This window comes from Lycium barbarum, chromosome 6 (genome assembly GCF_019175385.1).
Source record: "Lycium barbarum isolate Lr01 chromosome 6, ASM1917538v2, whole genome shotgun sequence".
In the NCBI taxonomy this organism is placed as follows: domain Eukaryota; kingdom Viridiplantae; phylum Streptophyta; class Magnoliopsida; order Solanales; family Solanaceae; genus Lycium; species Lycium barbarum.
In genome coordinates, this window is record NC_083342.1 from 124,781,925 (window position 1) to 124,807,668 (window position 25,744).

The 25,744-nt window shown below is 34.1% G+C and overlaps 3 protein-coding genes across 7 annotated transcripts; 1 reads left to right on the forward strand and 2 right to left on the reverse strand.

Moving 5' to 3' along the window:
* The first annotated feature begins 590 nt into the window (after positions 1-590).
* On the forward strand, positions 591-4,820 carry LOC132598611 (glycosyltransferase BC10). The gene is made up of 2 exons (XM_060311583.1): positions 591-1,763; positions 3,877-4,820. Exons 1-2 carry the CDS (start codon positions 1,212-1,214, stop codon positions 4,516-4,518), a joined length of 1,194 nt encoding a protein of 397 aa, XP_060167566.1. The 5' UTR covers positions 591-1,211; the 3' UTR covers positions 4,519-4,820.
* Positions 4,821-5,758: 938 nt separating this feature from the next.
* Positions 5,759-9,792, reverse strand: LOC132598612 (pentatricopeptide repeat-containing protein At1g10270-like). The gene is made up of 2 exons (XM_060311584.1): positions 7,924-9,792; positions 5,759-7,276 (listed from the first exon to the last, which is right to left on the reverse strand). Exons 1-2 carry the CDS (start codon positions 9,683-9,685, stop codon positions 6,075-6,077), a joined length of 2,964 nt encoding a protein of 987 aa, XP_060167567.1. The 5' UTR covers positions 9,686-9,792; the 3' UTR covers positions 5,759-6,074.
* Positions 9,793-10,740: 948 nt separating this feature from the next.
* Positions 10,741-17,567, reverse strand: LOC132598613 (uncharacterized). 5 transcript variants are annotated; one of them, XM_060311589.1, is made up of 16 exons: positions 17,129-17,567; positions 15,498-15,611; positions 15,028-15,087; positions 14,275-14,343; positions 14,101-14,196; positions 13,439-13,522; positions 13,240-13,358; positions 13,055-13,156; positions 12,720-12,836; positions 12,486-12,554; positions 12,249-12,315; positions 12,075-12,128; positions 11,908-12,000; positions 11,726-11,785; positions 11,604-11,639; positions 10,741-11,247 (listed from the first exon to the last, which is right to left on the reverse strand). In XM_060311589.1, the coding sequence occupies exons 1-16, from the start codon at positions 17,144-17,146 to the stop codon at positions 11,119-11,121; spliced, it is 1,287 nt and encodes a 428-aa protein (XP_060167572.1). In that variant the 5' UTR covers positions 17,147-17,567; the 3' UTR covers positions 10,741-11,118. The 5 variants fall into 5 exon arrangements, with proteins under 5 accessions (XP_060167572.1, XP_060167571.1, XP_060167569.1 ...); XM_060311588.1 differs by lacking the exon at positions 17,129-17,567 and adding an exon at positions 16,871-17,008; XM_060311586.1 differs by lacking the exon at positions 17,129-17,567 and adding an exon at positions 16,384-16,634 and having other exon boundaries at positions 13,439-13,519.
* Positions 17,568-25,744: the final 8,177 nt, after the last annotated feature.

Here is a 25,744-nt window from a genome sequence, read left to right on the forward strand (position 1 = left end):
TTTATAGGAATTTTCGAAATTATTTATTAAAATTTCTTGAATCAGGTTTCATCATTCTAACTATCAATTGAAAAGGAATTATTATGAGAAATAAATTATAAAATAATTATTTCATCTCAAAATCTAGAAAAATAGACTTCAAATAAAAAATATATATAAAATCCTTTTTTTAAAATAAAATAAAAATTAGGGCCTCATTATGAAGTTTGGCTTTAGGCCCTCACTAGTATTGAGCCGCCCCTGTATATCTCGAGAAATTTTAAATAATATTATATTTCTTATATAAAGGAAAAAAAACACTTAATTTAATTAAGTCAAGATTAAATAACATTAGTGAATTATCCAAACTTATATATTTCAATGTAATAAATATTTCTCAAGATTTTAAATATAATAGTATATGTCTAATATAAAGAGACAAAAAAAAACACTTAATTTAATTAAGTCAAGATTAAATAGCATTAGTGAATTATCCAAACTTGTAATTTACCTATGAGTGAAAGATCAAAAGCCTAATTATCCCAATTAAATAATTTAATCCTCCTTGTTGTTGTTGTGACAAGTGGTAGGGAAAGGAACAAAAGTTGTCAAAACCATCACCATACCATAAACGACCAAATTTGGAGAGCGCAATATTCAAAGTTAAAGACAGCATTAAACACAGTGGCAAATTAAAAAAAAACATCATTAATCTTCTCATTATAAACATCTCAGTTCTCAGATATCATCAATCAATCACTGTATCGAATTCTTCTCTTCTTTGCCGCCTTTGTCCCTTCATATTCCATTCTTTTTCCGATCATTCCAACTTTCTATTTCTGTCAATCCCCACTTTTCCAATTATAACTCATCTTTCCTAAATCAGCAATTTCTCTTTCTTTTTTCCCGTTTCTTGATTTACAGATCACAATCGAAAAGAATCAAGATTTCTTCTTTTGTTCAATCATTTAAGGGGTTGTAATACAATAGCAAAACTTCATCTGGGTTTTCACTAATTCAAAATTCAAAGGATTTTGTCTGGTACTTTGGCCTAATTACACAATTCTTGAATTGGGTTTTTGAAATTTACTCTTAATGTAGTAACGAAAATCCATTTTGGGTTTCTTCAATTTTGAAATTCAAAGCCAGTTCTCTGTGGATTTGGCTGATTTACACACTTTTAGGAACTGGGTTTCGAATCTTGATTGTTAAAGATTGAATTTTTAGTGAAAATGAGGAATAGGGGAGAAAAAGAAGACCTAGAGAGTAAATTGCCTGTGTCAGTAACAAGAGATTCAACAGTTAGTCTTTTAAGGGTATTGTCAACATTGATTGTATTTGTAATTGGAGTAGTTATTGGATTGACCTCAAGTTCACATATTGATAGGTATTTTACCTTTCAAGCTGAACAGATTATTGCAAATAATGCATTGGCTGATACAGTGAGTAGGGATACTGGAAATTGTACTGTTTGTGAGAGGGAAGATTGTTTAAGTATGGAAAGTTTTGTTCGGCCAAAGATTTTGATTCATGGAATGTCAGATGATGAATTGTTTTGGAGGGCTTCATTAGAGCCTTACAAGGAGGAGTTTCCATTTAGGAGAGTGCCTAAAGTGGCCTATATGTTCTTGACTAGGGGACAGTTACCATTCATACCCTTGTGGGAAAGGTTCTTTCAAGGGCAGGATGTGAATAAGTACTCGATATACGTGCACGCCCTCCCTGGCTATGTGCTAAGTATTTCAAATACCTCGGTTTTCTACAAGCGGCAAATCCCAAGTCAGGTATGATTCTTGTTGACATGAACTCGAGGTTGTTATATTGATGTTGTTTCATGCTCATTGTGTGCTAGTTTGGGAAATGCGTTGCTTTTTGGTCATATTTTATTTGTTTTATTCATAGAACAATGTGCTAGTTTGGTTCTGGTTCACATGGAATACGTGAATGTATTTATAATGAGAGGTGACTCTTTTATTCGCATAAAAGATGCATGCTAGCTCTTTTGATGTTGAGAAGGATGCTGAAAATGCGCTCTCTTTTCGAAATTCTTTAATAGTATAAAGTTCATATTAGGTGAGAAGTAAAAAGAGAAAATTATAGCACATTGAATTGTCCAGAGATGGTTTGGAATGTTGCAGAATATTTTAGTGAGCTGTTTAAAAGTTGAAATTTCAAACAAGAGCATCGAAATCGTCAGTTCTCTTGATGCAAGTGTTGGATTGTTCAGTTGTCTGTCAGGAGTTCGAGGAAATATTTTAGTTTGTGATGATACACAAAAAGATATGGTGGAACATTTCTCATATCAATATTGTGAGGCAAAATAATGAGAAGATGACATTTACTAAATTTTGCTGTTTGGACTGTTGTGCTCTTTGAACTGTGATTTTGTTTTCTTCAAAGTTGACACTAGATAGAAGTAAGATGACTGGATTGTTGATTCAGTAACATAATCTTCAAGCAAATAAATTTACAACGGAGAGTTGGAAAACCAAAGATTAGCTGATTCTCATTGCCTTATCATTCGTTAAGATATAAGGAAGACATGTCTATACGCTAAAGGTAGATTGATTTATGAGAAAAAAGGTTGTTCTAGCCGTAGATTTAGTTCGGAGGGTGATCATGTAGAGTGGGATGTGAATCAGAGGTAGACCTTATTGCTAAAATTTCCATTTCTGAGAGTAACCCTGTTACACAGCTGGAATGCTATGCTCGGAATGACGGACAATGAAGGGGATGAAACAGTTGGATAATCAAGACGGGGAAACAATTACAAGTTAAAAATATGGGCTTGGAAGCCCTTTGTCAACAGGGTATCGTAAGTGAAGAGAAGCATTGATGCCACTATTCATGGAGATTCAGCACTACGCCATATGGACTTAGAAATTTCATTTAAATTTCTGGTGCAAATAGCCCAAAAATTATCTGCTGCTCTTGTTTTATCTTCTATATGGATTGGATTCCTGATGTGGTAGCTAAATTTTTTTACTAATGCCCCACTACCCTCAGCCGAAAAAATAACACGCACACATGATATACATATAGAAGAATCAGAAAATTGGAATTTCGATTCCTAAACATGTGAAACCCTTTAACCATTAAACCCTCTTTGAACAAACTTTACAGCTATGAACAAATGAGGGAAACAAACTCGTGCTCTCGGTGCTAGGATAAGTATCATCTAGGCCACTAATGGCACCAATGCAAGTATAAGCTATTGAGCCGAGTTATTTGGTATACTTATGAGATGGGGTAGGCATATAATTTTGGTTCAGATAGGGTGAGCCACGGATCTTTCTTTCTTGCTTTTTGTATACTCTAAGAGTTCTTAAGACATTAAGACCTACACAAGGGGACCTCTTTTTGTTTTTTTGTTCATGACTTCCAGGTAAGTCTTAAAGTTATCACAATCCGAGGCGCACCCTGTACTTCATGTTTTTGTTATAACCTTACCTAATACAAACACTATTACTCTTTGGAAGCTTGTGCTATGTGAAAGTTAGCTAGGAACAAATATTATCTAATACATTGAAATAAGGTTAGTCTATTCCTCTAAGTTGCAGAGATTAAAGAAATGAGCTCTGTTTTCTTATAATCATCAAGGACGTCGCCATAACTCTCTTTCAGTCACTATTTGGTTAGCAGTATAGAATTCAACTCTTCTCAATCTACAGCATGGTTTTTTACAGGGAGTGAAAAATCATGTAGATTCTGAGTTGGGGAATGGGGACATTGAACAGAGTTGTGTAAATGAATTAAGTACATTGAAATCCTGTGTTTGTGTGACTTGTACATTTGGCTAGGGCTTTGATCCACAAGTTCTCTAATGTTTAAATGATCTTTGGGATTTTGATTTAACAGTGTAACAGTCAGCTAACCATTTTTTGTTTTCTTTTGCAGCATGTTGAATGGGGATCAGTAACACTTGTTGATGCTGAGAGGAGGCTATTGGCCAATGCTCTGCTCGACTTCTCAAATGAGCGGTTTATCCTCCTTTCTGAGAGCTGTATTCCAGTTTACAATTTCCCAACTGTCTACAAGTATCTTGTAGGATCCACTCATAGTTTTGTTGAATCATATGATGATCCTTCTCGCTATGGGCGCGGGCGCTATAACCGCCGTATGAAACCTGATATCAAACTTCCTGATTGGCGGAAAGGGTCGCAATGGTTCGAGATGAATCGAACTTTAGCAGTTAGAATAGTTTCAGATACTAAATACTACGATATCTTCAGAAGACTTTGCACGCCTGCTTGCTACCCAGATGAGCACTATATTCCTACTTTTATTCGATTGTTCCATGGAGCTTTAAATGCAAACCGGACAGTGACGTATGTTGACTGGTCCGTAGGGGGCCCGCACCCTGCAACATTCAGCGCGGTTAATATTACTGAAGGTTTCTTACAGTTGATAAGGAACAATGGAACAGCATGTTCCTACAACTCAGAGAAGACACATGTTTGTTACCTCTTTGCTAGGAAGTTTGATCCAAGTGCTCTAGAACCTTTACTGAACTTAAGTTCCAAAGTGATGGAATTCTGAAGAGAAATTTTGGGATCAAGGGGAATCTTTTTTCACCATTCCCCTGTGATTTATTTTGATGTTAGATCCTTTGCCCACAGGTGTTGCTCTGCATTATGAGTTTTTTGACTCTTGTAGTACATGGTATAGAATTTCTTGGAGAGGATTTAGGTCCTTAGAATTGAGGGGAGATATTAGTTTTCATCTGCAGAGTGAAATTTGCCACAGTTTGTACCAGATATCATTTTTACTTTGATATTAGAAGCTTACTGTTTACTGCAAAACAGTGCCGTATTTGAGAAATTAACCATGTCATAAGAATAGGTAACTTTGTTGATGCTAAATTAAATGTCTAGTGCTGGATAGATCACAGAACTAACATTTGATCCGGGAGTATTATTGAAAGCCAAAAGACAAGAAGAAACTTTTGCACACCTCAGCATTATGAGCCTGTTTGGATGGGCTTATGCCTATAAGTTGTTTACAGCTTATAAGCTAAAAAAAATAAGTTAGGTAGTCTAACTTATTTTTTTTGGCTTATAAGCTAAGTCAAATGGGCCCAATTATTTTTTTGAGCTTATTTTAAGCACAAAATGACTTTAAGCTGGCCAGTCAAACATTCAGAAAAACTAAAAACAGCTTATGTTACTTATAAGCCAATCCAAACGGGCTCTATATCCACAAAGGTTCAGCCTATGATTCTCAATAATGAATACCTTTTGCAGGCTATTTATCCCGAGCACTGCAAGCATATCATCAGCCAGCATTAGAATAATACTTTCATCATGCTTAATCGTTTTTAAGATTCTGAGTTCAGAAGGAATGAATTATCGACAGTCAATGATGCTGAGACATGAGAAACATATAACAAGCACAAGATAATGGGTGCTCAAAAAAGAGAGCTTCTCACCTGTATAAAGAGTTGGAACCGACTTCTGTCAAATAATAGAACTTAAACTGAACATTGTTTTCTTCTTAGCAACCAAGAAAGTTCATTAGAATTTAAGAGTCCTGAAGCCTGAGACCCCAAAAGTTGCAAATTAAGTCCCTAAGCAGTAATCTGCAGTCATTACTGAACATAATCCATCTGTAAGGTAATTTAACAAAGGCACGTATAATTTATTGCCAGGTAGCAGCTCATCTGCAACTCCTTATGATAATATATGCCGTTTACAGATGTGTGAATGAATAGGTGCTTTTACTGGTTTAGACAATTTTAAATGCATTAACAAAGATACCATCAAAATAATATAAAGAGATATTTTTCGATGAGGAGAATAAATTTTATTAATATGAAAGGGGAAAATTCCAGCATACAAAATGTAGAGTAAACAAAAATATTCTCTCACCAATATTACAATTTAATTTGTTTCACAAGCACAACTATTCACTTAGGAGCAACTCAAATCACCCTAAAACCATCAATTGTCTCTACAAAATTTGTCAATGATTTCTATTGGTGCAAATTAATCCATGACCATAGCCACCATGTGACACCAAGATGTTTCCTGTTCCTGCAGTTCTATTCAGATAACTGTATCAAAAGCAGGTCCCACAGAGAAACTATGCTTCCCAATTTACATTCTCCCTTGGCGTGCCACTTGGGGGTATTGCTCAACATTGTCCCCTTGGGATGAGGCCTCTTCTGGGCCTTGTATTGAATGGGCTCTTTGTCCATCCATGGAATAATGTGATGCCTTATGTGGAGTTTGGGCGAAACCTGATGACTGACCTTCCATTTGATGATTTCCTCCTTGTCCTGCCATATAAGTGGGTGGTGATGACCATTGTGGAACGTGTGTGAAACCTGATTGCTGACCTTGCACATGAGAAACTCCTCCTGGCACGAATGAAGTTGGTGGATGACCTTGCATTTGCTGTGATCCCTGTCCAGCCATGAAGGACTGCTGGGAAGCTTCTTGTTGTGGCACGAAAGAAGGTGGTGATGCCTGCTGCACGTTTCTTGCAAAAGCTGATGGTTGACCTTGCATCTGCTGTGATCCTTGTTGAATAAAAGAAGGTGACAATGCCTGATGTGGATTTCGCGCAAACGTTGATGGCTGACCTTGCATTTGCTGTGATCCTTGTCCAGCATTAAAAGAGTGTGGCGAAGCTTGTTGCCACCTTGGATTAGGTCCTGACTGCTGGCCTTGCATTTGGTGTGATCCTTGTCCAGTACCAAAAGAGGATGGTGAAGCTTGTTGCCAACTTGGATTAGGTGCTGACTGCTGGCCTTGCATTTGCGATGATCCTTGTCCAGTACCAAAAGAGGATGGTGAAGCTTGTTGCCAACTTGGATTAGGTGCTAACTGCTGGCCTTGCATTTGCGATGATCCTTGTACCGTACCAAAAGAGGATGGTGAAGCATGTTGCCAACTTGCATTAGGTGCTGACTGCTGGCCTTGCATTTGCGATGATCCTTGTCCAGTACCAAAAGAGGATGGTGAAGCTTGTCGCCAACTTGGATTAGGTGCTGACTGCTGGCCTTGCATTTGTGATGATCCTTGTCCAGTACCAAAAGAGGATGGTGAAGCTTGTTGCCAACTTAGATTAGGTGCTGAATGCTGGCCTTGCATTTGTGATGATCCTTGTCCAGTACCAAAAGAGGATGGCGAAGCATGTTGCCAACTTGGATTAGGTGCTGACTGCTGGCCTTGCATTTGCGATGATCCTTGTCCAGTACCAAAAGAGGATGGTGAAGCTTGTTGCCACCTTGGATTAGGTCCTGACTGCTGTCCTTGCATTTGTGATGATAAAGAAGCTGGCGATGTCTGTTGCCCTGCATAAAGACATTAAAAGTTTGGGAAGTCTCAAAAAACCCACAGCATAGAAGGAAATACTGGATGAGAGACCCCTTTGAGATTTAACTATGTTGCTCGGACTCTTAAAAATGTCAAAGGGTGCGTGTCGGATACTCCAAAAGTAGGGTATTTTTGGAGTATCCGACATGGGTGCGGCATCTAAAGTGAAGAGTCCGTGCAACTTAGGATTTAAGGACTAAAAATTTAGAGAGAGAATTGAGCAGATGGAATGAACCATATGACGTAGACCAAACTGTACTTTAAAAATGTAAATCTCCTCTGTTGACCTTTGAATAATGCAAAGGGAAAGACAGCATATTATTTATTTTCGAAAAAACTAAGTAAAGGTTACTCCATTAGATAAGATGAAGCGAAATTGTGATAACCACTTTGGATCATGTGAAGAACAAATTCATTAATCTAAAGTAATTTTCCAAAAAATAGGGTGGGTTAGGCCAAGAAAGTTTCTAAAAGCTTCAATCATTTTGGCTTTTAAGTAAAATGTATTAGTGGCATTCCAACCACTCAGCTGTATAAATGCAAACCCAAAATATATGTTCTCAAATTAATAATGGTAGGGAAAATGCAAACTAATGAGATGTGCCAAAAGGCGAGAAAAAAGTACCCGGAGCATGAGAAGTTCCTGCTGATTGTCTAGGCAATTGTGAAAGCCATGGAACTTGTCCTCGAGGTGGTCCTGCTGGTCTAGAGTACGTAGGTTTTGTAGCAAAAACTCTTTCAATCTCCTCACGACGACCTTGGTTACCAAAAACTTCTAACAGGAACTCCCTTAGGGAACTGGTGAGACCAACACCATAGTTTATCATTTGAATTACTAAATCGGAAACTGCATCATAATTACCTTCCCCGCAGAGTGCCCTAATCACAATATCATAAGTTGTGACATCAGGTTTTGGTTCTCTCTCACCCATCTTGGTGAGAATAGGCACACACTCCGCAACCTTGCCTTTCTCAATCAAGAAATTAAACCACTTTTCAGCATAGATTGGAATGACTCTCAACCCTGCCTCCACCATCTTCGTGTACTTCTCCAACGCACCTTCAAAATTCTCCATCTTCACATATGCCTCAATCATTGTCCTATAAGTTGTCACATCCGGGCTCAATGACTTGTTACACAACTCCATATAAATTTTTTCTGCTTCCTCCATCATTTCAAGCTCTGAAAGCTTTGTAATCATATTATTGTAACCTGCAACGTCCATCGCAAAAGGTCGGGTCTTTAGTCCCTTCCCCACCTTCTTGAAAGTCTCCAATGCCTCCGAAACCTTCCCTAACCTAAAACACTCATTCACCATTAAATTAAAAGTGTCGGAATTGACAGCCTGGAACGTCGGTGGCGTGTGATCATCCAACATCGCTTCAAACAACGTCCACGCCTCAGTTTCCCTGCCATGCCTCAACAACACCTCCAACAGCACATTACAAGTCGCAGGAACCATCCTATACTTCTTATCAAGAAGCGATCGGTACGATTCCATAGCCTCTTTCACCCTCCCCTGCTTAAAAAACCAGTCCATAAAAGTAGCATTCACCACCCCATCATAAACAGTACACCTCTCTTTCAACTCATCAAACAACTCATTCGCTTTCTCTAAATTACCCAAATTCAAGAACCCTAATATCAAATTATTATAAACCAACGAATCCGCACCATGTCCTTTATTAAGCATTTCCCTAAGCAAATCCACAGCTTCACCAATCCTCTCGGAATCAATCAACCCCTTCGTTAAATGCCTATACGTAACAGCAGACGGACTAAAAGGCGCATTTTCAATAATATGACTGTAAACTTTCAACCCCTCATCAACCTCACCAGCTTCACAATGTGACACAATCAAATGATTATACGAAACCACATTCGGTATAATATTATACTGATTAAAAAAATACTGAAACAACGCCTTAGCATCATTATACCGTCCGGCACGATACATAGCACCAATGATAGCATTACACGTAAACACAGTGGGTCTCGTGTTTGAAAAAACGGCGTGACGAGCAACAGCGGCTGCAGAATTTAAGTCGCCAGCACGGATTAGTGATTGAACACGGTTGTGAAGGTTGAGACGTGGGCCCACTAATGCTGACGTGGTATCGGGGAGACGGGATCGGGGGTCGTCGGGGGAAGGGGGGCCTCTAGGGAGGGGGTCACGACGGAGAGCGTTGATTGGTGGTTCGATACGGAGGCGGCGTTTGCGGCGGCGGCGTTCGGCGGCGGCTTCTTCGGCGGAGGAGAAAGCGAATGAGCGGAGAGGGAGATGGAAGTTAGGGTTTTGAGAGTGGAGGAGGGGGGATGTTGTTATGGTTTGGGTGATGGAGGAAGAACGGCGGAGACAGCGGAGGAGTAAGGCATAGAGTGCCATGGTGATGGCCGTGAGCTTAAACCCTAGACTAGAGGTTGAGTTTTGCAGAGATGAGAGGGCGAGGTTTAACTAACGTTTGGATGGTCGTCGTTACCCGTGATTTCATAATATAGGATTGTATAGTATAGTATCGTTTGTTTGTTGCGGCTTAATAACATTGTTTGGTTTGATTGTAGGTTAATTAATTGTATATTAATGTATAATAACATGTAAATTTATTAAAATATTTTAAAGTTTAATTACAAATTAATTTTTATATATTAATAAAATAAAAATAAAAGGATAATATAAGAACTTTAAAAATTAAGTAGGTGAAAGTGGTGCACGGGTGGGTGATTGTGGGGTGGGGGTGACTTTAGGTGATTAAAGAAATTGAGCTTCTTCCTGATTATATAATTACGGAATTACAATAATGAACCACGAGAAACAACAATCCAAACTGGGGGTAAGGAAATGCTAATATGTGGTTGATATATTTTTTGAATTTACCTATATCACTGATCAATCTCCGTATGTGCTTCTGATTTGGGGTGCACCCAGTACAAAATGAAAGCAATTTAGTGTTTCTTTTTCTTATTTTGCGAACGCAAAAAATCTAAATAATTTATATCATAAATGGTCCTTAGATAGGATACTGTTTTTATTAAACTAAAAATAATCAAACGTAAATCATATATAAATATGTGAAACCAGCATTTTCTGGCAATAATTTAAGGGGTAGAGTAATACTTTTTTGAAACAATCATATACAGTAATAGTTTTATTAGATAAAATTACAGATTTTTAAAAATGAATATATAAGAATTAGGGGTCTATAGGACAATAACAGGTAAGACATATCTGGTTTGATTGTCGTTCAAGGTTGTGGTTAATCAGATTTGCTGAAAAGAATTATTCTTCAGTGTCTCTTTATTACATGGAAGGAGATTTATAATTTCCAGTATTGTTCTTTCCTTTTCTTGGCGATGAAAGACATGAATAGTTTTGTAATAGAAGAAATATGTCAAGAATAAAATCATTTCGGTAACTGTACAAAATGATAAGGAGAGTGGAAGAATTAACAACAATATTCTTATTATTGAACCGAATCAAATCACCAATGTCATAAACATATATATATACAGCACTTTGGCATTATTCTTAGACCCCCCAAAAAAAAAAATGGTATTTACAAATACCACAAAATTTATCTGTACCGACTACCGAGCAAACTGAAAATGTCCAAAATCTATGTGAAATGAAAATTATTCCCAAAGGGAAAGGAAAAAAGAAAAAGAAAAATGACTGAGTTATCCACATCCCATATTAGCATCGTGTAAGTGGTTTTTGATGTGTATCTCTATTAACCTTGTGTGGTATTTACTTTTACTCTTAAGCGTTCTGTATACAATGTATAAACAACTGAATCACTTGTATAGCTTATGAGAAAGTCATTATGTGCGTGTGGCTTTTCTCCCCTTTTTTCGACTTTGAAATGGATCAACCCAACATTGATCTTGCTTGGTGGCTTTACGCCACCTATCTCGAAAAATCTTCATTTCGATATATGATTGTCTCCTAACCTGCATAACATCATCAAATATAGAGGTCAACTTTTGTACAATGTATAAATTTTCCTATAACAACAGGTAACGTCCTGGTAAGCCAGAGACGATACTATAACCAGAGCTTTGAGAAGCAAATTTGAGCAAGTTTTTCAACGATAAGGGCATATTTGGGGCCTATTCAAAACGGAGGGCAAATTTGTTCTATTTTCCATAGTTGAGGGGCATTTTTGGCCCTACTCCCTTATATACAATGTCTTCAATGTAAGGAACATGAGAAAAAAGGATTCTACAGCAAAGTGATTGTAAAAATACCCAAGAACTCGTTGTGAAACTCATGTTTGATAAACTTGTGAAGTAGAATTTGAACTTACCAGGGACCTATTATCAAATTTCTCAACTGGAGCGACCTGCAATTCCAAAAGGAATTTCACTTTAGATGAAATACCAAATGGAGAATTTATGAAATTAAGAATGTACAATCTGAAGATCATACCAATGCATCAGAATCAGATAGGTTCTTTCCTTGCAGCGAATGATCCAACTCTTTGATCACCTACACAAATTAGAAAGATTTAAGTGTTAACAAAGCCAAACACTTCATCCTATTGCCCTTAAGTGTTAAGTAGTTCATCAAAATTTGAGGATTGATGATCGATCAAGCGAAGAACTACTTGCCATGTCTACATCTGAATTAGCACCCAGAGTAGGGACAGCCAAATGAGTTATGTACTCTGCATCAACCACACCAACTTTCCTAGTACGATCACCCTGAGAACTAACAAAATGTGTTATTATCATGCCAAGAAGAGATGGAAAGTAGGAAGAAAGTTATTTAGATTTGCCTGCGCACAATAACCAAGCTTCATATCCAAGCCCCATGCATGGATCAGGTCGTTCTGTAGAAAAAGAATAACTAGTTAAAGACGAGCAAAACGAGGAGCTGCAAATTGTATTTTACCATGCACAAATTGGTTGATTTGCTTGGTAACGCTTAAAATTAATAAAAGTTCCCATACCTGGACCATATACCAAGCACAACGCCAGGCGGCTTTTGAGAATACTGGGGCCATCATTTCTACCCACCTGCATACAGATTTAATAAAAATGAAAAATCAAGGTTGTTTTGACTTCTAACCATATTAGGACATTTGAGCCATAAAGAACAAGAGGGTCAGAGCAAATAGATTTAGTTTGGAGAAACTTGTTATCAGATAATACTACATTGAAAAAGAAAAAAGCTTGCAGTTCTTTACCCCACACACGGAGGTTCTGTGCTGTTGTTATCACACGTTCGGCCACTTTTATTTAATCTGTAGAACCTCCTATTAAAACAAAAAAATTACCAGTCAGCTTTGGGAACGAGACGATGTACATGGAAACGCAAATAGACAAAAATAATATCAGGATTTTTTTTTTTTTTACCCAAATGCTAGAACTAAGAGATGTCCCATGAAGTGGAGCGTTAAAAAGAAATATATGTGTCTAACCTGTGCACCTTGGATCTCCCTCTGCGCACAGTAATATGATGATGTACCTCTGATTTACTAGCGTCAAGTGCTGGCTGTGATATCTCCAGCCCTTCTTCTCTAATAATAGATATATACCTGAAGAAAGACTTACGCAGAGAGAATGTTATTTTGTAACCAACTAACCTAATCCTCTGGTTATTATTTGCATGTAATATTACATCAAACCAAGTTTTCTTTGAATCTGCTCAATCATCAATTAATGTCAACCTTTTTTAGCATTAAAACATATGTTCAGTAATTAAACATCTGTAGTTCACAATGATACTGAAAACTGTGTTGTAAGACGGACTTACTTTTCCGGATGAAAGTTTTCAACTCCAAGGTCCTCATCCCACAAGAAAATATAGTCGTATTCAGAAACTATATCTGGGTGCAGAAACCTCTTCGCGAACCACCTATTTTTTAGGGAGTTAAATTGAGTGAAAAACTGCAGGCAACTCCAGCAATCAATAACAAATTTGAATAGAACTGACTTTACCATTTTGTTTGGTTCATAGCAGAGACATGTATGGCTCGGCTACTCCAATCCAAATCATTCCACTCATCCACCACACCGTCATAGTGGAAAAGCATCACAACAAAGTCGTGTTCAAGAAACTGCAATAAGGTACAAAAGCAATTTAAGAAGCAGAAACTAAAATGACATTCACAGGAAGCAGAAGATAAAGGAACATAACCTTTTTAACTATTTTGTCCACCAACTCCTTTTGCTTTATTCCAACTGCAATCCCCAACAAGTTGACTGAGTATGGAGTCTTCTTCTGAATATGAAAGTATTGCATCATAATAAGCAACCAAAGAACATTGGAAAATACCAGAAAGAGTTCAGCAAGTAATATAATGCGGTTCGTGGACAAAGAAAACGAACGGGTAAAAGTTCAAGACAATTTAAAAGTCCACAATCAGTGCCATATTTCTTGAGAACCACCCTTCGGTTTGTAGAACAAAATTCAATTGTATAAAGGATAGATTATATATTTATATACGGAGACACACATATTTGTATAGTATTATTTAAACTTTCTGTATATGGGTGACACCACATTGACAAAAATCTTCCTTCTGGCCGTCCACTCAACCACCTAAGGATAATTGTGCCTTCTTTGACATCACAGTAAAGACCTAAAGCTTTACATGAAATTTCGAGAAAAAAAGGACCTAAGACTGTCCAAACACATCAACTAATGATATCAAAGTATCAAAAAAGCACACATAGGGATGTAGGATACACGGATGATTCATGAAACCATAATCATTCCCATGCAAGGAAACCACAGATTATTGATAATCAACAGTGAAAAGTCAAATACTCATGACACAGACAGGAATTATTAGTTACCTCAACATCTCCCCACAATGGGCGCATTTCCAGGTTTGAAGTTTTAGAAACAATTCCTTCTGGGAGTGCCTCACTTCCTAATGGCCTGCACTTTTTCTGTGAGGAAAAAACTTAGAACCTCCAGAGAAGCAAAAGATCAAAAACCAAATTAAATAATAGCTCTGCTTCTCAAACCTGGCATTTATTGTTTTGCACATTCTCTGTCACACGACTCTCTTGTTTTTCCTGTTTTGACAGTGGTACCTAATAAATGAAGTTTAGATGTTAATTTTCGATGTATCCTGTAATTATAAGACTACATATCCCAAAATAATCGAAGTTAGACTAGTCTCAACCGAATTACTTGTGTTCTTCCAGATACATCAGTTACTGAGTTGAAATAATTCTCTGGCACTGAATCTAATGTCCTGTTACAGAATTCAAATTCTGTGCTTGTTCCAGGAGGTATCATTTCAGAAATCAACTTGAAATTTTCCATCTCAAAGGTGAAGTCCTAAAGAGAACTAAGAAAATGCTGGATAAAGAGAAATCTCTAACTAAATTTTGCCTCTTAAGCTTTGTTATGATATATTTAACCCTTTGCAAAAAGTAAATTAAAGGAGCATGACCCATTAAGATCTCGACAAACTTGAAGAAATGCTTTATTTTATTTATACTTTCAGTGCAAGAAAGAAGAATGTTTTGTACAGATTGTTCCATCAGCTTGATTGACAAGAATACCTACACTATTCTGTGGTGATTTAGTAAAGTGAACCTTGGAAAAGAAAAACTCATACTGAAACCAAGGTTTTGGAAAATCTTCTTCCCTTTAGGTGATGTGAATTGATGTAGCTTTGGTAAGTATAACTATAAATTATGTAGCTTCTCAACAAACTCAGAAAAGCTAACAACACAACTGCTAAAAGGATGTCTTCTGAAGAAACAAACCTCGCATTTTCTGCATTGTTCATTCTGCTTTGCACGGTTCACTACGAAACCTGGAAGTGCCTGCAAATATTCAAATTAGTAGTTAAAGCATTTTGTACCAGATACCTGTTTCCTGTGCTAGCAAACAACAAAATAAACTGAGACACTACACCAAAATAGTTTGTTTATAGAAGGAACAACACAACTACTTAGTCCACAAACCTAAAAGTTTCTTACTAAAATTCCAAACTGCATCTAAATAAGAAAAAATTACAGTAGCCCATCCCTCCATAAAGCAAATGAAATTTCAATGCCAGCTCACTTGCTTTTACAGGGTGAGTGCGAGTGATTAAAAAAAAAAAAATTACACTTGAATCCACCAAATCATTCAAGTAGGCGAAGAAAAAAATTCCAAGCAAGCGATCCAGTTTCGAGTAATTCTACACAAGCAAAAGGGGTGCTATTGAGCCCATTTAATAGCTATATTATACCCTGAAATCCTTAGCCACCAAAGCACTTCCGGCAAAGTAGACACCACAAATTAAAGCAACAGTCATGAAGAGGCTGCAGATAAATGATCTACTTTTAGGATCAGGCACAGAAACCTGAAAAAATAGCAAGACAACTCGTTAAATTGGAAAGTAAATATCACAGTCCCAAATGTTTGGCAATGACAATACAGTAATTAGTATTTTCCCAATCCAAACTACGTATCCACTTTCTTGAAAGGAGTTCTGTCCAATAATATTACATTAAAGAAAGCTATATGCTGCCCACTTTTTCCTATTAACTTTAAAAAGACAAATTATAAACTCTCATATTGGTAGTCATACAAAGTCAACCTTGGACATTACTTAACCAAAAAAAAAGTCAACCTACAATATTAGAACTGGGGTAGAGAGAGTATCTTGATGAATCATTTACTCATATTTCCCTTTTGTTTGAAGTGGTAAAAATGAGTCTCCAGGCTGACTTGATGAAGTATCCCATATTAAGTTAACGCTAGTTTAGTAGCACGCCATAGAAGTTTTCCTAACAAGGCTTATACAGTGTACATAAATCGTTAACAAATTTGCTGCACACAAACTGGAGCTTCAAGAGGTTAGGCCTTGCGAGAAACAGAAATCGTTCAAGCAAAATGAAGTAGCTTTCCAGAGGCAGCATATCAGATTATCCAATTGGTCTAGCATATGCTTTTTGTTATTGCAGACTTTAGAGAATATCCATTCATGGAATAACAGAGGCTACAACCTAACTTTTCCTGAAAAAGTACTATACCTAACAAGGCTCAAGTTACAGACGTTTCATAATACTAATGTTATGTCCAGGTACCAAATTAAAAGAAGTTAACTCTTCAAATCTAACTGAAAACACAACCCAATATGATCCACTAGGAGACAAACTAGTTTTCCGGCTGCACATAATCAATTTTGCTTCTTCCATGTATCGATTGTCAAAAGGAACTAACTATCAACACAAAAAGTAAGGAAATAGAGACAGGGATATAACAATTAAAAGATCCCTACTCCTCCATCTACAAATACTTAAGAAGACGGAAGTTCTGATAGCTATTGAACTATGGTAGCATTTAATTGAAAGCGACAAATGCTTATCTTTTCCCTTCTAATCCCCATAGTTCTGAAAGAAACAAAAATATCTGGAATTCTTTTTCAAAATTTACTCTTTTTTCATCTTCAATGCTTTTTACCAACCTCATGAACAGCATTAGCCAGGTAATCCTAAATGAATATGGGACAGTTATAAGTTTCCCAAATAGTACATCTTTTTCTCCTTCAATTCTTTAAATTCTCTTTTAACTTGAAAGAAACAGAACAAGTACAATAAATGTTTTTCTAAAACTCACAACTTTACTGTTGTTTATTCTTTCCCTGGTTTTCACCAACCCCAGAAACAACATTAACACAGGAAACCAACAAAATAAAAGTAACTACTGAAACATAAAAAGACAGAAACCACCTCAAAAGGATTAAGAAAGGATAAGTTTGAATTCTTGAAACTATATAATACATATACATAAAATATATGCAAACTAGAAAACTACCCCTCCCCCCAACCCACTAATCCAAAACAACTCCAGTAAATAAGAAAAGGGTCTACTTACAGTGTTAAAAGACTTCATCTTTGCATGAATGAAGCTCCAAAACTATTCAAACGAAGGGTCTTTTGCTATCAGATATGCTAAAAAAAAAAAAGGGAAAGAAAGAAAGGAGGAAGGACAAAAAGATAGAACTTTTTTTGGAACTTTTCAAATGATGAATAGAAGAAAGAAAGAAGGACCAATAGTCCATATACGAAAGCAACGCATCAAAATAGAAACCAAAGTCTAAAGAAAGAATGAACTAAAAGGATGTCTTTTGCATATTCAATACTTTCAAAACCGCTCAAACGGTGTCGCTCCCTCTTCCTAGCTTCAAATCTTTTAACAAAAGAAAATAAAACAGACCTCTACATATAATATTGAATGTATGTATAGTAGTAGTAATTTGTCCCAGAGACAGATAGAAGAAAGAGAGTGCTTTTAATGAAGCAAGAAGACAGTACTTACAATATTTTTTATTAGTACATAAATAGAGAGCAAAAAACACTTTGTCCGGTTTTTTTTTTTTTTTTTTTTTAAAAAATTCTAAAGAGAAACAAATGATTCTTGAAAGTGGAAGCCTAGTTACACGGTGGAATACACTGTCGTGCTTGGACGTGAACAACCTGGCTTCTCGCGAGTAGTAAAATAATTACGTACTCGCCTTTTTTCATGCCACGTGGGTTAGGTGGAGCCAGTGATGGTCCAGTTATTTTTTATGCTAATTCATTATATTAATTGATGTCTCACTTTCGAAAAAAATTAAAGTCTTGCTAAAATGATGTTTAAATTAAATTACTGAATTTGTGAGAAGGAAAAGATAGTATGTTTTTTAATGTAATGATGTGGCAGTTGGAGAGGGTTAGTGGTATTTTCGTTGTAGAATTATTGTTCTTGATGTTTATGGAATGAGTAGTATTTTGTTCCACATTCTACAAGGAATAAATGGATATGTAATTTTTAATTGGAAAGTATTGATTTAGTTTGACAAAAATTTCATAATGGATTATAATTCAAAGTGATAATCCAGTTAGTTTATGCTAATGGAGTTATTAGTTATTAATATTACTAATATCTAATGTCTTACTTTGGAAAAAAAGTTAATGTCTTACTTTCGAAAAATAATCAAATTAAAATAATGGAATTTGTAAGAAGGAAAAGGATAGTATGTTTTTAAATGTAATGATGTCACAGCTGGAGAGGGATGGTTATTTTACAATTATTGTTCTTGATGTTCACGGAGTATACGTATTTTGTTTGACATTCTAAGTGGATTAATAGGATATTATTGGTTTAGTTTGTCAAAATTTTCACAATATTTATTCTAATTCAAAGTGTGAAGCAACAGGCCAATACCCTAAGAAATAGATAAAAGTTTGTTGTATTATTGAAGATTACTAAAACGATTAAATATTAAACAACAATGTCAAGAAAGGAACAGTGAGGAATAGTTGTAGAATAAAGTGACGTGATCATTTTTTTTTTCCTTTAAAGAAAGTTTTTTAATCTGAAAAGGGTGGCAATTTGTTGTAATTGTTAAGTTTGCTTGTGTATAAAGTCCACTTTCTTTAATTTCCTGATATTCTTCCAATTTGAGTCAGGCAATTAATTGTTTCTTGCCCCATAAATCTCTATCTATTGATTGAGAATTAATTAAAACAAAAAAATATATTGATTGATTCATCTATATAGTTAGTGGATTGAAGTTAAAAAAATTTAATATTTCATGTGGTGAGAACTGAAAAAGTGGAATCAATCATGGTAGTTGACCCAAATTTGTTGAAATCCTAACATGGTTTCCTCATCAATGATTGGATTTCCTTTCTTTTGTTTTTGCTAAGGAATTTCAAATTAAATTATCTTAGCTTCTCCCACGTGAAAATGGATTTGTTAAAAAAAAAAAAAAAATCAAACGACGTTCAAATATTCCAAACTCAAACTAAAGATACGTTCATGTGACCTGAATGAGTTGTCTTCCATAAACAAGCCACTATGTATCTTTCCCATTTCTTGTATAGCAATTTAGAGCCCGTTTGGATTGGCTTACAGCTTAAAGCTGTTTGCAGCTTATAAGCTGAAAAAAATAAGTTGGGGTAGTCCAACTTATTTTTTTTGGCTTATAAGCTGTTTTCAGCTTATAAGCTGCTTTAGATAAACTAAGTCAAATGTGTCCAATTATTTTTTTGAGCTTATTTTAAGCATAAAGTGACTTTAAGCTGGCCAGCCAAACACTCAAAAAAGCTGAAAACAGCTTATAAGCTAACTTATAAGCCAATCCAAACGGGCTCTTACACATTTTCTGCATGTGATAATTATTGTAAAAACAAATACATTTTTAACATAAAACTTGTTACTAAGTCTTTGGTCTTCACAATCACTAGGAGATATGTCCTTGTAATTTGAGTGTTAACTAATAATAATGGTTTTAATGTATTTGAAATGAAAGCTAACTCTCTGGAATGACGTCCTGTGGTAAAGAGCTTATACCACAAGAGCGAATGATGATAATTGATACAAATAAAGACTATTCAAGTGTGAAGTTTGATCATCAAAGGTATTTCTCATTATTTGAATTAATATATTCATAAGCTAAAAAAGTAATTTATAGACTCCAAAGAATTTTTGGACCCACCATGCTTAATTCAGGAACAAGCAAAACAATATAATAACTTAAAAGGTACTATAAAAGGTTAAACTTTAAATCAATATTCCCTTAATGGTTATATATCCTTTTAACAGTGACCAGGTTTTGAAATTTTTTAAGAAGAAAATCATGGTAGTTGTGGTTTTATTGTGATGGTAATGTTTCAAAATATTCCACTGACAAATCACTATGATGAGAATAAATGCAAGAAACGTGTGAACTCTCTTCTCCTTAAATAAGAATCCTAAATATTCTAAACTTTTATATTCCCCTGTTGAAGCAAGAAAAATAGCAAATTCTCTTTTGCTTATAATATACATACATACATACCATATTAATATACGTGCGATTTTCTGCAAGTGATGTTAGTCAAAGGCGGAGTCAGGATTTGAAGCCTGTGAGTTCGGGATTCTAATTTATTTAAGTTACTGGGTTCTAACGTTACAATTTATGCATATTCAATAAATTTTTCAAGACAAATGCAGAGTTTCAACCAAAGTTACTGAATTCAGTTGAACCCGTAAATAGTATGTTGGCTCCGCCTCTGAATTGTTATTTTAGTTTGTTATTTCGTACAAATGGCTTGTATGTGTGGGTTTGAGCTGGAATGTTTGCAGAGGTTATGAGGCCTATTATAGTCCCAAAATAATATCTAATATAATTTCCAAGTGCTATCGATCTATCATAGATGTACAATAACAAATGTTTTTTGCGAAGTGGTATGTATTTCTATATATACAGACACAATTATATCTTAACTAGACGGCTTATGCCCGTGCTGCGCACAGGCCCAACACTTTAGATTATAGTGCATCTATGTGTATGTAGTTGTCTTTGAATACTGATTATATATATTATGTTCAAAATACGATTAATATAACATTGTAGTTTGTGCTCCGTATTTAAAATTTTATTATATTAATGTTTGCTACGAATACAAAATCGGCAAATTTATTAATATTTTTTAAAAGAGAAGACTTGTTTAAAAAGAAACTATTTTCCTCTCTTTGAGATAAAACAATAGCAATATTTAAGCATCAGTTGATACTTTCAATTTTAATTCGATTAATTTAAAGGTGTAAAATACTTATTATTTTTTATGAAATTTTGATTTGGATAATTCTAATTCAAATTATTAAATTAATTTTACATGTTTAAAACGAAACAAAGTAGAAATTGATTTTCTATTTAAACGAAGAAATACTATTTTTTAATTTTTGGTAAATATTCTCGGTTTAGCTCATTTTACTTGTCATGTTGTCTTTTGCATGGTTTTTTAAGAAAACTTCGATTAGAATTATAATTTGACCAATTTACCTTATTCATTATTTGATCTCCATTTGTTTTTTTTTTTACGACATTAATCTCTTTTCACATTTATTAGAGTAAGAATAAAAATAAAAAGTTATTAAATTCTATCTTATTTTAAAATATAAATATTTTAAGTATATTTATTTTAGTAAACATAACAAATAAATGACATGGCGGAATAGCAAATACAACAGTTTAATATCTAGATTAGATCTCAGGCTAATATAAAAAAAGAAAGAAAATTGTATGGTTTGACTACTTAACCTTTTGAAGAAAAACAATTTCATTTGCTCCCACTAATGGATTGTTGAAGAAAAGCAATTTCATTTGCTCCCACTAATGGATTGATACGCACGTGGCAATGAATCCATCATTATTGACTTAATGAGACACTTTGGAAATTACATGAATATTGTTTAATTTTTTAATATGGAGTGCACTTTTTTTTTTTTTTGCATTATTAATTTGCACTATTTTTATGCATATATATATATATACTATCTTCAAAACACGATTAATATAACATTGTAGTTTGTACTCCGTATTTAAAACTTTATTACATTAGTGTTTACTACGAATACAAAGTCTGCATTTTTTTTTTTTGACATTTTTTTTTTTTTAATATGTGGTTCACTTTTTTTTTTTTTATATTGCTTGATTTTGTTAATATGGGGTCCATTTTTTTTTACTGTGAGTTTGGAGATGGTGGGTTCCACTTTTTTTTATATATATATATTGCTTGATGTTGTTTAGTATAAGGTCCACCCTTTATGGGGTGCACTTTTTTTTTTTGACATTATTAATTTTTACTATTTTTATGCATATAATATATATACATATACTATGTTCAAAACACGATTAATATAACATTGTAGTTTGTGCTCCGTATCTAAAACTTTATTATATTAGTGTTTGCTACGAATACAAAGTCAGCACTTTTTTTAATATAGGGTTTACTTTTTTTTTTTTTTTTGATATTGCTTGATTTTGATAATATGGGGTCCACTTTTTTTTTTTTTTCCCATGAGTTTAGAGATGGTGAGTTTCACTTTTTTTTTTATTGCTCGGTGTTATTTAGTATGGGGCCCACCTTTTTTTTTTTAAGGGAAACAGACGACGAAGCATGGGTCTAAACCCATGCTTTATATAGTTTCTTCTTTTATTTTTATTTTTAATTTTTATATTGCTTGATGTTGTTTAGTATGGGACCCATCTTTTTTGACATTATTAGTTTGCACTATTTTTATGCATATAATATATACATATATACACTATGTTCCCCAGACCCCACATAGTGGATTATACTGGGTTTGTTGTTGTTGTTGTTGTTGTATATATACACTATGTTCAAAACATGATTAATATAACATTGTAGTTTGTGCTCCGTATCTAAAACTTTATTATATTAGTGTTTGCTACGAATACAAAGTCTGCACTTTTTTTTTTGACATTGTTTGATTTTTTAATATGGGATTCACTTTTTTTTACATTGCTTGATTTTGTCAATATGGGATATTATGTTCAAAATACGATTAATATAATATTGTAGTTTGAGCTCCGTATTTAAAACTTTATTATATTAGTGTTTGCTACGCATACGCACGTGGCAATGAATCCATCATTATTGACTTAATGAGATACTTTGGAAATTACATGAATATTGTTTGATTTTTTTATATGTGGTGCACTTTTTTTTGGGACATTATTAATTTACACTATTTTTATGCATATATATATATACTATGTTCAAAACACGATTAATATAACATTGTAGTTTGTACTCCGTATCTAAAAATTTATTATATTAGTGTTTACTATTAATACAAAGTCTGCATTTTTTTTCTTTTGATATTGCTTGATTTTGTTAATATGGGGTCCACTTTTTTTACCGTCAGTTTAGAGATGGTGGGTTCCACTTTTTTTTTTTATATTACTTGATGTTGTTTAGTATGGGTCCACCCTTTATGGGGTGCATTTTTTTTTTTGACATTATTAGTTTGTACTATTTTTATGCATGTAATATATATACATATACTATGTCCAAAACACGATTAATATAACATTGTAGTTTGTGCTCCGTATCTAAAACTTTATTATATTAGTGTTTGCTACGAATACAAAGTCTGCACTTTTTTTTAACATTATATTTTTTTTAATAAGGGGTTCACTTTTTTTTTTTTTTTGATATTGCTTGATTTTGATAATATGGGGTCCACTTTTTTTTTCCCATGAGTTTGGAGATGTGAGCTCCACTTTTTTTTCTTCCTTTTTTTTTATTGCTTGGTGTTATTTAGTATGGGGCCCGCCTTTTTTTTAAGGGACAACGGACGACGAAGCATGGGTCTAAATCCATGCTTTATATAGTTTCTTTTTATTTTTTTATTTTTTTATATTGCTTGGTGTTGTTTAGTATGGGCCCCACCCTTTTGGACATTATTAGTTTGCACTATTTTTATGCATATAATATATATTACTACTATATAGAAGCATGGGTCTCAACCCAATGTTCAAAACACGATTAATATAACATTGTAGTTTGTGATCTGTATCTAAAACTTTATTATATTAGTATTTGCTACGAATACAAAGTCTGCACTTTTTTTTTTTTGACATTGTTTGTTTTTTTAATATGGGATTCACTTTTTTTTTTATATTGCTTGATTTTGTCAATATGGGATACTATGTTCAAAACACGATTAATATAACATTGTAGTTTGTGCTCCGTATTTAAAACTTTATTATATTAGTGTTTGCTATGAATACAAAGTTTGCAAAAAAAATTTTGACATTGTTTATTTTTTTAATATGGGATTCACTTTTTTTTTTATATTGCTTGATTTTGTTAATATGGGGTCCATTTTTTTTTCCCGTGAGTTTGAAAATGGTGGGTTTCACTTTTTTTTTTTTAAATATTGGTTGGTGTTTTTTTTTTTTTTTTATATTGATTGGTGTTTAATATGGGACCACACTTTTTTTTAATGCTTAACGGACGACAAAGCATGTGTTGAGACCCATGCTTCTATATAGTAGTAATTTATTTTTATTTTTTATATTACTTGGTGTTGTTTAGTATGGGGCCCACCCTTTTGGACATTATTAGTTTGCACTATTTTTATGCATATAATATATATTACTACTATATAGAAGCATGGGTCTCAACCCAATGTTCAAACACGATTAATATAACATTGTAGTTTGTGTTCCGTATCTAAAACTTTATTATATTAATGTTTGCTACGAATACAAAGTCTACACTTTTTTTTTTGACATTGTTTATTTTTTTAATATGGGATTCACCTTTTTTTTTTATATTGCTTGATTTTGTCAATATGGGATACTATGTTCAAAACACGATTAATATAATATTGTAGTTTGTGCTCCGTATTTAAAACTTTATTATATTAGTGTTTGCTACGAATACAAAGTCAGCACTTTTTTTTTGACATTGTTTGTTTTTTAAATATGAGATTCATTTTTTTTATATTGCTTGATTTTGTTAATATGGGGTCCACTTTTTTTACCCGTGAGTTTGGAGATGGTGGGTTCCACTTTTTTTACTTTTTTTTTTTTTAATATTGGTTGGTGTTTAATATGGGACCAGACTTTTTTTTTTTTTAATGCTTAACGGACTACGGCTTCTATATAGTAGTAATTTACATATATTAAGGAGATCAAATTTTAAATATTTTAATATCTACTGAATTATATGTTTAAATTTAATAAGATCTTTTTCTAGAGGGGTACATAGATGAGGGTTAAGATGTTATAACTTCGAATTGTATCAATTGTTTACGCGCCAACAAGCTTAAATTAAATAAAACTACATAAATTTGTTGTTTGACTACGTGTAACTTTGTAAATGAATTATTAAAAGGTGATTTATCGATCACAAACCAATGCAATCAATGAAAAAGAAAAATTACTATAACCCACAGATTAAGAAATTATCAACAGATGATAGAGACAACAATTAGTGACTTTTGAGCCAATGCAAAAGTAGCAGCAAAAAGTCGAGCCAATGTGACAAGTTGACAGAAACTAAACGTTTTTCTGCGCGGATTGCCCTTCCCTTGGGTGGTCTTTAATTTTGATGGTTTTTTATTTTTATACTTCGCTTAATACTTTAAGTTTTGGGTTCGAATTCAAATTCAGTAAAAAAAAATTATAAAGCAGAGGTTTAAAATCGCAAGACAGAATTTTATCTTCAAAACTCCGCCTTAAGATAGAATTTTGCCTGAAAATCTGTCTTAAAGTAGAGTTTTGAAGGTAAAATTCTGCCTTAAGGCAGAGTTAATTCTACCTTGCAAATTCAAATCTCTATCTTGTGATTTTTTTAAAAAAATTTGACTGAGTAGGGAATTCGAACCCCAAATCCAGAGATTCTAAAGAAGGACCAAAAGTTAAAGATCACCCGGAGCATTTCTGCTAATTGCCCTAAAATAATTAAATAGGAGTAATAAAAAAAGAACACGATTACCTTGTGGGCGTTCTAATAAACAAATGCGACAAATGGGTACGTATGGGGCCTGGCGATGAAAATATTCATCAAAAGCCAAAAAAAACATCTCGTGGCTTCTTCTTTTTGCCGTTCTCTTTTTAGGACTATAGCTAATACCGGGTGTGTTTGCTTCTTGTTTTTATAGCTACCTGTCAGCCATTTTGTATTAAGAAAATCAAAATATCCA